General features: G+C 44.8%; 2 protein-coding genes across 3 annotated transcripts in view; one reads left to right on the top strand and one right to left on the bottom strand.

Moving 5' to 3' along the window:
• The window catches only part of CACNA2D3 (calcium voltage-gated channel auxiliary subunit alpha2delta 3), a 770,150-nt gene that overhangs the window by 84,982 nt on the left and 671,199 nt on the right, over positions 1 to 13,969 (bottom strand). The gene's annotated exons all lie outside the window — the stretch shown is intronic.
• LRTM1 (leucine rich repeats and transmembrane domains 1) overlaps positions 6,304 to 13,969 on the top strand; it is a 32,469-nt gene continuing 24,803 nt past the window's right edge. The window contains exon 1 of the mRNA XM_059937756.1: positions 6,304 to 6,377. Within this exon, the coding sequence (XP_059793739.1) occupies positions 6,304 to 6,377 (74 nt within the window). The remainder of the gene's footprint in view (positions 6,378 to 13,969) is intronic.

Genomic DNA, 13,969 nt, shown 5'->3' with positions numbered 1-13,969 from the left:
CATGAAAAGGTTCTCAGCAAGGGATGGATGTGAGATGTGAACAGATCCGTGCTTTGGAAATATCTGCAGGTGGAGGTAGTGGGCTGTATAGTTTGTGTGAGGGGCTGGTTAGGATTTGGTAGCATTCGTCGAATCAGGTGAGAGATGATGGACTTCCACCCAGCAGAGGGCACTTGGGATTGGATGGTGAGGTGTAGTCTTGTTTCTAATCCCTCCTGGCTGAGTGAAGCCTGGAACCCTGAGTTTTTCCACTGGCACATCAATCTCATCTGCGTCTTGCCAGACACTGTCCACCTTTTCCACCCCAAGGGCCCATCATTTTAGCTTGGTAAATTTCAGCATGTTTTGATTTTGCTTGTAAATGAATTATTTCATGAAACATGTTTGTCTGCTCACCAGGCATGTCTTGGAATTACTGTTCTCTTAAGATAGTATTAGGGAAGTAGTCAATAAAGAGGGAGAACCTATAAGATGAGTAGGAATTCATGAGGACCTAGTGACCTGGTGAAGAGGGAGGGTGGAAACAGCATTTTAGGCCACATGCAAAACCCCAAGCTGGGAATAAGCTTGAAGTGTCTGAGAAAACTCCAAGACCATCTGCATGGCCAGTGCAAGTGAAGAAGGTACACTTCCCTAGTCTCTATCAGACAACAAGCAGGGCCTAACAGGGAGGTTCAGACAAAATCTGGTGAGCATTCTGGGGATAGCTCCTCAGAAGCAGAATTGCCCTCTTGATGGTGGGTCAACAAGACCATTATCTCAGTCTCTATCGACAACAGCAGAAACAGCCACGGGAAGAACATGTGCTTATGAATGTGCTCATGCGGGAAGGCAGCCTGCAAAGACAAGACCAGCACACCATTGGGCCTGGTTCCCTCTCACCATCTAGACACCCATTCTAAAGTCAAATACCTGGGTGGTAACGTGTTCGGCTATGGCAAACCTGGACTAGGTCCTCTCACAATAGCTGCATACAAGGTGTTTTTGAGCAGGGAGGCAGAAGGGAATGAGAAGTACAAGAGGGGTGAACAGCATTTTGGAGTAATCTAGCCTTTTTTTCCCCTCCAACCTCTTGGAATCTCAAGAGCTTGGAATATTTGGGAATTAGCCATGGGGTGAAGGATACCAGTTTTGTCCCATAATTTAACTAGGCAGATGTTGAGGATGGAAAAACCATTTTCTGTCATTAAACAATTGCTCCCAAACACATACTTGGCAATACTTGAGTCTCTCATTTGGGTTCCTGAACTGGCTTTCAGAACAGACTGCACTGGTCATGTTACTGTGCGGGGCCAGGGTGGGCTGTGGAGACAGGGTGGGTGCTTCCTTCTCTGATTTCGTAGGAAATCCAAATCCTTCTCAGCAGGGTAGAGACCACTGTAGACAGGCCTCAGTGGTAAGTAAGGCTGCCTGACCTCAATGCCCCTCAACTCAGGCAATTATTCTTTCTCCAAAGGTTCCTTGGCGCCCAGTAGCCTTCAGTAAAGGCTGACTGACTGAATGAATGAATGAACAAGCAAATGCACTATATTCCAGGCACTAGTCAGTTAATCAGTTGCCTCTTGTGCTTTCTTTGCGGGATAACACTTTGAAAGACAGTTGTTACCAACGTTCTTCCCAGAGTTTCCTGGCACACCCTGGCTCTTCTCCATTCCCTCAGCTAAAGCATTCCATGCTTAGGGCCTTGGGGAAGGGAAGCACAGAGGAACTCGAGTCTCCAAAGCTGAGGCCCAGAGGAATCTCAGGGCTGGAAGGACAATGTGGCAACTGCCCGGGCCAGTTCCTCCCCTCTCCACCCTGACTCCAGCCCCTAAACTGACTGCATGGGAAAGAAGATCTGACTGGAAAGGGAAGCCAGAGATGTGGCAGCCGGAGGAAAGACCTGCACCAGGACGTCCTCGTAGGTGTCAGCCTTCCCTGCTCCTACCCTGGGACATTGGAACTTGGCTTCTGCTAGCCCTGCTACTGCTGCCAGAGGCTGCAGACAGACGGCGCAGCCCAAGGCTCCCTGCTGGCTTGTCAATAAGGCCCAGGGGGCTGCTGACTGACTCTAGGGCCACCTTGGGCTGGAATGAGGACGCCGTGCACGGCACTGACCTGTAGCTGAGTCTCCACATAGTTTTTCCAAGACTGATATACTGTGCATCACTCACCAATCTAAGGTGTTGCCAACCCTCCATCACAGGCCTCAGATTCATTTCATTTCCTGGCCTGGACTCCTTGTAGATTCCACGTTACCTGCAAGGACCTTGGGTTTCAAACCACTGTGGAATGTTTCATCTTTTTTGCTAAAAGTTAAACAAGTTGGACCTGGTGTAATCACAACTACCCAGAACATCTGCAGCTCTGCTGAGAGTTTGTAAAATCTGAAGATTCGATAAAATCCTCACAGGTAGATACTGTCACTATCACCTCTGTTTTAATTCTGAGGATACAAAGGTTTCTGAGTGGTCAACCTAGAGGTCAACCACATGCTTTAGAAGCTGGGAGGGACTCTGGAGGAACTAGGATTTGAACCCAGATCTTCATGACTTCAGAGACGTTAAAAAACAAATATCTAAATGAATGAACTAAAGGGAGTCACCTAAAATTACTCAGAAAGAATATGTATTTAATGAGCCTATCCCTGTAGAAAAGACTAACACTTTGCTTAATATGAGATTGGTAAATCTACATAATTTCTCATACATTTTGCTTTATGTTTTAATTTTTCTTTCCAATTCCTGTGAACCGATCAGTTTCCTGCAGGCCAAAAAGAGTTCCTCAGAGGCTCCTGGCATCTTTCAATGCCTCCAGGCCTTCGTGCTTGCTGCCCCTCTCTGAAGAAAGAAGACAGGAGAGAAGCCTCCTTGGAAACAAGGCAGTGGCCCAAAGGAAACCTGTACCCACCTCAGAGCAGAGACAACAGCCTTTGTCTCTAAGGAAGCAGAAAACAGAGAGAAGAAATGGCCCAGGACATGAAGGGCTGCAGGAGCTGGTCCCAATAACAGAGGACACACAGGGCACACACTGTGGGCCAGGCACCCAACTAACATTATCCCACTTAACTTTTCAGCAATCTCAGGGAGACAATGTTCTTTCCATTTTAAAGATAAGCTGCAGGCGGTCAAGTGACTTAACTAGGGCCACGCAACTGCTAGAACTTGATGGAATTGGGATTAGAGACCACAAGCCTGACTCAGGAGCCTGCTGCCCATTTTCCTACATGCTTCTTCATGGGGCTGCATCACCCCCTAGGGGACTGTTTTGGAAGTTTGTAGTTTGATTGTCACAGTAACTGGAAGGCCTACAATTCACAAGACAGACCCCAACAAAGCATGGTTCCATGTCCCTCAGGGCTTCAAGTGCTCTGCCTGGTATTACTGTGCTTGGAAAGCATGATCCATAGCTGGGCCTTGAACTGAATTCTGTTCTACATCTAAATACAAAGTATGTCTTGCACATGAAAATTTCTGAAAATGTAACCTCAGTCCTGTTAAAGAGAGAGACAAATACACTCTGTTTTGCCTGAAACTTGACTATTTCAGAGAATCCCATCAGCAAGGAGGCATGGTTTGTGGTTGAGAGGCCCATACAGCAGCCATTGCATTTACAGAGATTCCGTGCAAGCTTCTGGCCTCTTCCTTCTGTCTCTTCTTTTAGTTCTGCCCAAACATTTACACACTAAAATATATATTATCCTCTTATAAACTACTCTCCTTTTATTTCTTGATATTATAGTGAGAGCATTCTATAGTTTTTTTTTTTTTTTTGGCAGCACGTAGGGAAACAGGTTATATTTTCTATGCATCTCATTTTGGGATAGTAAAGGGAATATTCCAAATTATTATGAAGAGGAATCCTTGGGTAAGATAGGACTGAAAACTGTCCTGGCTTCAGTTTTTCCTTTGCCAGTGAGTCTGGTGAGCACCCCTCAACCACATACGCCCCCCCATCCCCCACCCCCAAACTCCTTGCTTTTGTCTGTGGCTCCCCTCTCTCGTCTTGCCTTGAAAGCATAGATTTGGCTGGGCCAAACCTCACATGTCGCCATGGCTTCCTCTGTGCTTCCCTTCCCGTTTATTTTCGCCTCCACCAAGGTGCAAGATATTGGTACCTGAGGCTCAGCTCAATGGATGGATTTCCCATCTTGGAGGTGAGCAGTAAAGGAACAGCTCCTTCTGTGCTTCCTTTCTATCTAGGAAGCATTTCCTAGATAAGGAAATGCTTCTCTTGGGGCTGCTCTGCTTGAGTCTGGAGCTGGGCAAGTGGGCTCTGTTGCTGGTACGTTTTCTTTTATCAAGCAGTGTTGTCTCTGAATTCCAGGCAGGCTGTGCAAGGGAATGAAGCCTTGCAAATTGCTTTTTCTTTCACAAAGCATTTTAATTATAATTATTGTCAGCACTTATGTCACAGCCTTGGGAGATGAAGAGGGAAGGAGGGAATACTCTGCAATTTCACAGCATATACCAGTTTTCCCTAGAATGCGGAGGAGGGTTGCAGAGAGTAAAAGAGCAAGGAACAGAGCTCCCAGTAGATTAAAAGGGGCCTTTGTAGTGGCTGCATCTGTACATTAAAATAAATCTCTCCTAGCACTATAATAACATCTACATTCATTTGGGACAGTGCCACATTCAGCATTTAAGAAATTTGACAAAACACTGCTTGAGCATGTTGAAGTTTGCCAGCTCACAACAAAACAAGAAAGCTACCTCGGCCGCATGGAAATACTCCTGGTTCCCTACTTTCACTTATGACTCCCAGTTTCCGGCTGCACTTAAAAGAAAAAGACTGCCCTTTTTTCAGGTGCCAACCACTTAACATGGCCCTGAAATGGGCAGCAAATTGCCGCTGGAGGTGGTAAACTTCAAGGGGAATCTTTTTCTTTTCCTCTAAAGGAAAATACTAGAGAGGCTTCATGCGTGATAAAGCCTTTAATAGCTAGAGAAACATCATCTGAGGTGGCCCTCAGGTAGACTAGACATGAATAATGCCCCATAAAAGCAATTACTTCTACCCAGAGCACAGCACACCAGATGAGTTTGGCGGGGGCCCTTTTTCCAAGAGAATTGCAGGCAAAAGAAATCTTCTATCTAGGATCCAATAGGATGGATCTGTCTGTGGCAGAGACCATGGTTGCTTCTGTGGAGTGTGTCCCTTCAAAACCCACTCTGAACTTTTCTCAGACCCCGACCAAAAACATTGGGAGATTTTTCAGGCTGCTTTTTGCTGCTTTACAGCACAAGGAGGCCTGAAATAAGTAACCCATCCGCTTGCTGAGAATGTTGCTAATGGACCCTTATCCCAGTGCAGTCCATTTGGTTGTGGCATAGATGGACAGATTAGCACAAGTTTAGAGCTGGAATGGTGGAGTGGACCATTGAAACCAACCTACTTATTACACAAATGAGTGACTAGAAGTCCAAAGAAGCTAGCAACTTGACTGAGATGATTCAGAGATGGCCCAGACTGATTCTAACTCCAGCTGGGCTGGAATAACATACAGCTGTTGCTTCTGCCAGCTGGGCATGCATGTCCCTTTTTTGGGGGAGGGGTTGAAGAGCCCCACTCCCCTCACCCACACCCACACTATTTCCTTTAGGGACATGTCCTGCCTCCAATTTCAGTCCATATGGTTTGCATAGGGTTTGCCCCACCCCCCCACAGGCACAGGAATGCATCCTCCCCTCCTCCGTCATAGTGATGGCCATCTACCCACGCTTTGCCAGTGAGAGCCAGCCCCAGAACTTTGAACTGAAACTTTCAGGAAAGAGGAGGCTTTTCTCCACCGAGTCTGCCAAGGTGATCAGATGAGTGCTGGAGGCAGAGCATGAAGAGGGTCTGCTTGAGAACTGGGCTGACACAAAGACAAGTGAAGCAAGAAACTAAGAACCCTGGTGACTTCAGCTGAGCCCTGGAGCCAACTGTATCTGAAGCCAGATATAGCTTTGGACTTTTTAGTTAAGAAACAATGAACTTCCACCCACCCCAACCAATCAAATAATTAACTTCCTTTAATTTACTGATTTTGCTTAAAGCGACTTCGAGTTTGATTTTTGTTGCTTGCAATGGATGGCAGCCTGACAAATGCAGCTGGAGTCTAGCTTGGTGTTTCCTTCTGATGGGAGATGGGCAACTTATCTTCATGTACAGAGATTCATCGCATAAGCACCTCCTTGCAGACAAATACAATCACTGACGTGGAGGGCAAATCTGTGGCATACATGCTGCCCTTCCTGACTTCATGTCAAGAATAACTAATGAATCCCAGTACTCCTTCCTAGGGAGCCTCACCATCTACCCAGTGCAGCTCCCCACGCAACCATGGCCATCGTTGAGTGGTGCCAGGTCAGCATGACCATGCTGGGGCTCATAGTAGAACCTTTACAGGAAACACGGTACCTTTTCCTAGACCCGTTGAACACTCAAAGCCCTTTAACTGCTCTCAGTAACCACACTGGATAATGAAGAAGGCAAATACGTGCATCTGCATGAAGGGCCTGGTTGCTAACCTTTCAGGAGTATTCTCATTTCTTGTCATGGGCAATTATCAAGAATCTTACAGTTTTTACTGAGCCAGGGTATGAGTTGATACAGTGAGAGAACCACTTAGCTTGCTGGGATCTCAGGAGGTCACCTGGAATGGACCCTAGGCTCACACATACCTAAACTTTCCCAGGTTAAAAGTTTCTTATCTTACCCATCACCAAGACAACCAAAAAACCGTGGGCATGTCGGTGGCAGGAGGGGGTGGCCTGGGAGGGGGATAGTGGTACAAATAGAATGCCATTGTAACTTGAGGTCATAGGAAGTTCCAGGGTATTGGTGGGTGATATTCAAGTTGACATCACCACCTCCTCCTTAGGAGGCCTGTCCTGCACTGAAGAAGAAAAGCTAGGACTGTATTTCCCAGAATCTCCTCCATTTGTGGCTCTGGATTAGGGTTTGTCAACTAGAGAGTTGTCAACTAGTTTTAGAGGCAGCAAAGAGACAGACGCCATGTGGCTTTGGAGGCAGTTGCAGGCAGATGTGCTGGCAGATGTGAAGTTTGAAGCAGCTCCCATGTGAATTCTTAAGAGCCATCTGCATGGATGCTTCTTGACCCACATCTCTCCACCCTTCAGTGATCGTAAAAGCTTCTTATTCCCTGTATTCAAGTCCTTTATACTTGGAATACTTAGAGTAGCTTCTGTTCCTAGGACCAAGTCCTGGCTGATAGATTGAGGACCTCCTATTTTCATGGGGTACAGTCAGGGCGAGGACTCCTTTTACATACTGTTAGGTCTCCACCATCTCCACACTGTGAGTAGGGCCCTTCCCCAGGGCACCAGGCAATCTGGGGGGATATCTAGCACTCAGGAGGCTGTGGATCCATGCTGCTATACCGTAGACACAATATTCTCCTGCAGGTTTTTGGGCAAAAATGCCCCAGTGACTCCTGCAAAGCCCTACTCTGTATGGGTAGCCCAGCCTGACTCTGCAACTCCTTTCCTTTCTCCCTGTCCAGCAAGTCCCAGCTACAGCATTTTGTGCTCCTTGTTTTGTGTCTCTTAGGTTTGCCTTAGTACTGCTTGAAAGATTACTCTACCCTTTTCCTGTTCCTTTAGTCTACTGAAAGAGTCAAGAGGCAGCACAGACTAATGGTGGGCTCAGGGTTAGAATCCAGCGTCTAACCTCCCTCTGCTTGGTTGTAAAAGCTGGGATGATAAAGTCAGATAGAGCACAGCGTCTGGCACATAGTGAGAATGCAAGAATTGTTAGCTTTTGGTCTGATAATAACCCCGAGAATGGAAGATCACTTTCCTTATGGGGCTCCAGAAAGGATTAATGATGACCCTTCTGCCAGCAATTTACTGTCCCCTCCCCAGCAACAGGTTCTCAGATCCATAAGGTCCCCTTGGAACTATCTCACTATCCCCCCTCCCCCTCTCACCAATTGATCCTATAACAAAACATTGAAATCCTCCTTGAATTGTCACTGCTTAGAGCAGGCAAGAGCAAAGAGCTGCCGATTCCCTGCCTAAGGCTCTCCAGATAACTCTAATCATCTTAAATGCACTACTGTCACAGGCAGATTAATTTTTCACAATGCTTAACTATTTTTATCCACAGAGTATTACAATTACAGCTGAAGATCATTCATCCTAGAGCTCTGTTCCTTAAGAGTAATCTCAGTTGGGGACTAAGCAGTCCCAGGGATTTTTTTTAATAAACCGCATCTGCTTCCAAAGCTGCATTTCTTACCTTTTATCTGTTCCTTTGTTTCAAGTGTTTAAGAAAGGATTGGATTCTTCGCATTCATTGGAGAAGAGAGCAAAGCAAGGTGTTTTTCCAATGTTGGGCAAAACCCTCGTTCCTCCTAGGTCTGGAGCCAGTTTCCCTGAAGTCACATAGCCGCTGTCATTATTTTTTGGTATTCTGGAGCAAGGCATTAGTGCATGTGAACCTGCTTTTCTTCTTTGTTAAATTACACTTCTAATTCTTCTTATCCACTGGAATGGTTATATTCATCTTCTTTCCTGCTGCTAATGGTTCCTCACATTGCTTCTATCCCTCACACTGCTTCTGTCCCTCACATCGCTTCTACTTTTCCCCTTCTGGACCTCTTTTCATTCAACAGTGAGTCTTAGAGTTGCTAGCATATTCCCATTCCCCAAATTGGCTGGGTTCCCATTGATTCACCCAACAGTAAAGCCCACTGGTGGGGAAATTTTCAATCAGCATTTTGGTGCCTCACTGCTAAATAAGAACTTAGGCCACACATATTTGTGGGGAGACTTTAACACGAAAAAGAAAGACAGAAACCAGCAGGAAAAAAATGAGTTCAAGTTAATAGCACAAACAGCAGGAAAACAACCCAACAACTTTAGAAAATACATTCTGAGAGATCAAAGATGGCATTGTGTCCTTGGAACAACAAAAGTCTGCTGTAAAAAAGAACTCTTGGAAATTTAAAAGAAAAGTGTCAAACATGTTTAAGAGCAAAAAAAAAGTTGGAAAAAGAAAATCTCTCAGAAAAATAAATAAAACAAACAGACTTGGAAAAATAACATAAGAAGACTTCCTAGAACTGAAGAATATTCATTTCTAAATCATAAGAGCTTGCAAAATGCCCAGCACAATGAGTGAGGGGGACCCACAACAACACGGTATTTCGGGACACTAGAGACCCAGAGTACATTCTGAAAGCTTCTGGGATGGAGGTTGGGCAAACTTGGTCATATCAAAGGAATCAGAATGGCATCAGACTTCTTAACAATAACACTGGAAGTCAAAAGAAAATGGAGCAATGCCTTCACAATTCTGAGGGAAAATGATCTCCAGTGCAGAATCTTATACCCAGCTACATGATAATTATGTATAGGAGCAGAATTAGGGTGTTTTTAATGCTATAAGGGCTGAAAACATTTTCTCTCCCTTTCTAAGAAAACTACTGGAGAATGTGAGCAAAATGAGTAATTAAGTCAGAAAAAAAGAAAGACATGGCTCTAGGATAAAGAGGGTTACAGCAGAGGAAAATGGTGAAGGGAAAACTTAGGAACCCAGCTGCCCAGCAGGACTGGGGAGCAACTATCCAGACTGGAACAGGATGGCAGCAGGTGCAGGGAGCAAGGTCTCTCCAAAGAATGATGAAATAAGCAGAAAACTGAATATCTAGGAGATAGTCATAATAGGCATTTGAGATATCTGATGATACACGTCGGGGAAAAATAGGGATGGGTTGAAGGAAAACTAAGCAAATAAAAAGGCACACAGATTTTTCAGTCCAGGGAAAAATATCATAAAAAAGAAAACACACAATAGCATACAATTTAACACAGTAGGGAATATACATACATGGGCTTAATAATATAATCACTATCTAATTAATCAGAAACTATGAGATAGGTATGCAGCTGTGTTGGTGGAATAGTGAGAAGGTAAGAAGAGCTGGTCTAAGAAATCCAAAGTACCCGGTATTAAAGGAAGTAAATGAGTAATCTCTGATATTAAATAAAACCCAGTAATTTCAATTTGCTAATGAGAAATAGAGCTGCTAAGAGAGGTGGAAGCTGTTGTCTCTAGGAAGTGGGGCTAGGGGTTGGGAGTGGAGGGGGAGTGGTGGGTCAAGGGCCTGCTTTTTCTCTTTGTAAGCTTCTTTTTAGTACTATTTAATTTTTAAAAACTGTGTTCATACATTATTTTGCTATAAACCCAAGTTAATTCGAAATAAGAGTGAAACGTTAAGGGGAGTAAATAATCAGCAGATTCAAGCTCCTGGCGCAATTCTCAGGCCTGACTTACTTTTCTCATTGTTTATTCCTCTCTGTGCCCAAATAAGAAGAGGTGTGCACACCTGGAAGGCAAAACCGCTCTGGGAGGTGGATGGGAGAACATAGGGAGAAGTCAGTCTCTGCTCCTTGGGTCAGGGTCTGAATCTCTGAGCTTTGTCTGACTCTGCTTAGCACATCTCTGTCCAAAAAGTAAATCTCAGACATGCTGTGACCTTAGAACCCATGACGCACACATCCAGGGACTACACTGGTGTGAGATGTACGGACACACCTGTTCGGGGATGCATTCGCAAGTCACTGCCCTATCACAGAGCCTTTCTACAGATGCTCTAGGATGCGAAGCTAAGGTGCAAATGATTGCCGGGCTCTTGCTAATAATCACACGGTACACCCCATTTGAAGTTCGTACATGACCAAGGACATAGTTTTTCGAGAAGGAAACTGATCCCACCAATACCACCCGTGACTGTCTCTGGGTGGAACAACTGCCAAATAAATCAAGTAAGTTTGCTGAAAGACAGCTGTCTTTGCTATGGTACCAGGCTGAAGTTTATCCCATGGTGAGCAGTTTCCATTTTTACTACAGCCCAGACAGGTGCAAACTGAGCCGTGGAACTGTGTGGCGGGGAGGCCAGCGCATGTCCTTGAAGTCTCTGCCCAGAGTCCCAGGGACACTCACCCCAACCCTTGGCATGGGCCCTTTCCCCTAGAGGTCAAAGCCATTCATTTGAAGCTGAATCCTTAAAATTCGGTTGGAATAGATCTTCCACCAAGATCCCACTAGTGGGAAGAAATTATTACCTTAATAAAACCTAATCTCGTAACGTCCCACAAGTGGTTAAATAATATGGGTTATCTTCTTTTGTCAAAAAAGACAATGAAAACAATATGGAGTGTTGTGTGGGGAGCAATGATATTAAAAAATCCAAATGTCATCAAGACTTTATTTACTGCTCCCCCGCATAATTCCAGCATTATAAAAAGAGGAACAATGAATGAAGGGGGAGAAACGCGACAGACAAAACCAAAGTCTTAACGGTCCATCCCTGCGCCAATAAGTAGTTTGAAAATAACGTCCTTCAGGATCCATATGTTTTCTGCATGTGTAAGAACACTCTTGCACAGGGGGCTTACTTCATAACTGAGATTCTTTTTCATTTAATTCAGTCATATTAGATTATGGGGCTGATTATGATCATATCCACAAATCAGTATTTTAACAGAGTTTCCATGGAAACACTATATGCCCCTGTTTTTTAACTTTTTGGACAAGGCTTTGCCTGTTTAACAACTTGAACAAGTTTGACGAGGACAACATGTTTTGTTTAAGTTACATTAACTGGGGCCAATATTTCCTAATTGCATTACCAGGAGAAACATTCATGGCATTACTCTTACCATGAGAAAACCTCCCCTAGTCTCAGCGTTCGATTTGCTTTAATCACTGGAGAACAGGAAACATACCAGGATTGCCTTGTCTTATCAAGTTTTAAATGTGTTAACTGGTTTTAAATCTATGAAATAATCTCCCTTATTAAATGACAAAGTTAGTCTTGTTAAAAGGATCGGCATTTATGGCTATACCCATCGATTTTTCAAAATGCAAACATACAGATACCTTTAGCTCCCTGCTAGAGAGCTGATCTCATTGTGCATAAATGCATACACTTTTTTGCATATGGTTTCAAAAAAATTCCATCTCCCCCCAAAAATGGTGAAAAAATAATAATATCAAATACAGAATAAATGTAAAAGTGATGTCCAGGAAACGAGAACTTTTCATAAAACAATCTTTTTTTTTTTGCCTTCTTAGGTATTCACATCCACACAATCAGAGACGTTTACTTCCATCAGTCCACAATTTGGGTGTAGCCTATAGCAAAGTTTTTGAAAATGCTGCACTATATAAAGATACAGGGGAAGGGGGCTTTACGGACTAAAGTCAGAGTTCACCCTGACAGCATATAAAACATATGGCCCGAAGCTCTGTGAGATGTCTGCATGTGAAATGCTGGTGGAGCTTAATAAAATATCAGCGAGGAATAGTTTAATTTTATAGCAATAGGCACCGAAGCAGTAATTTGAGTGGGGCGAGCTGTATTTTAATACATCAAAGTATACTATACTACAAGGAAGTCGAATATATTTTTAAAAGACAAATGTTCCCTATTCAGAATTACTTGACTCGAAAACTTTCCTTTGTGAAGGAGGATAAGTAGAAAAGAGTCACAGTCTCCCAAGAGCCACCTGTCTTACTTTTTAAACTATGGACATATCTCAAAAGCTAGCTGATCTGTTTCCAGGCCGACACCTTTTATTCAGGGCGTGGAGTTGCAGATCAAGGCTATACACCAACGTGGCAAGTGTGTGGGTCTTTCTTGACCCTGGAAGGCCAGCTGTCCAGTGGGATGGCGGTCAGGTCACTGCCATCCTCTCCATCTTCTTCCTTTTTTAGAGCTGCTTATCTGCTCAGATCTGAGTCCCAGTATCCTCTCCTCTGCATTATGACCGAGAATCCCTCAGTGTGAAGGCAGTGACCGTGACACTTCTACTTTCTCCCATGCCATGCTCCTCTGTCTTGAGTCTGGATGTTTTAAAGCCAGCGTGACCAAGGGGCTCTGTTCATGTGGCTGTCCAAACAACCGCCTGGCAGAGGGGCAGGAGGAAGCCCACGAAATGTCATGCTTTTCCTGCTACCAGTCTAGAGATCAAAGGGAGTTCTCCCCTAGCTGCCCAGCGATGAAGAGAGGGTGGGGCCTGTGGGGGCAGCTTCTGAACAGGGGAGCAGCCATGACAAATACGGCCGAGATCTGACTGATAGTGCCATTCAGGGGATGGACCAGATTAACGCTAGCTCCATGCACAATGTGCCCTGCTGTCTTCACCTCTGGCCCCAGGACGCTTTCCCAGAACAGACAGGCGGCAAGCTGTCCTCTTCTCTTGGTGGCCCTTGGCCCCGAGAAGCAATGGGAAATGGAGACCTACAAAGGCAGAGGTCTTGCTGGGTAGGGGTGAGTGGATTATTCTACCAAGTCCGTTGTGTCTGAGCTAAGTCTCTTTTAGGGCCCTTCCTTTGCTGATGAAGGGTGAGGGGCTGGGAAGAATAAGATGCAATAAAAGAACACAGGAGTTAAAAGGCTTTGAAATCAGGCAATGCAGCCTCAAGTCCCCACTCTACTACTTACAAACTGATCTCTGGCAAGTGACACCCTGACTAAGATTCAGGTTTTCCTTCAGTAAGATGTAGAAAATAATAGTTTCACTCCTGGAATGGAGGAGGAACTCATGATGGTCTCCAGGTAAAGCACCATGTGCCAGAGACTTTCTGAGTCTTCTATGAGTTTTAGATGTTTCAATTCAGCCCTGAGAATTTAGGGACTTACTGTGTCAGTCAGAGCAATTGAACTTCAAGATAGAGGAGGAACTAAACAAAGAATAAGCTGCTAATAATAACACTCTGCCGCCTCTAATGTGATGGAAGAGTAGAGAAAAAACCGGGAAATTAGATTCAGTTTCCTCTTGGTCCCAGTGTGTGGTCCAACCTTTGTTACCCTTTCAGATGGACTTCTTCTGGACCAGGTACTTCATTTTCTTAAGCCAGTGGACCTGCTCTGCTGGGGAAGTTTCAGCAAGATAACCCACATGAGCTCACTGCTGACCTGCCACTCCCAGCAGACACCTGGCAATCACAAGGAGCTCTACCTGGGGATCACCCA

The sequence above is a fragment of the Balaenoptera ricei genome, chromosome 11 (genome assembly GCF_028023285.1).
Source record: "Balaenoptera ricei isolate mBalRic1 chromosome 11, mBalRic1.hap2, whole genome shotgun sequence".
In the NCBI taxonomy this organism is placed as follows: Eukaryota; Metazoa; Chordata; class Mammalia; order Artiodactyla; family Balaenopteridae; genus Balaenoptera; species Balaenoptera ricei.
Note: the sequence above shows the minus strand (reverse complement) of the source record. Positions and strands in the feature narration are given on the sequence as shown.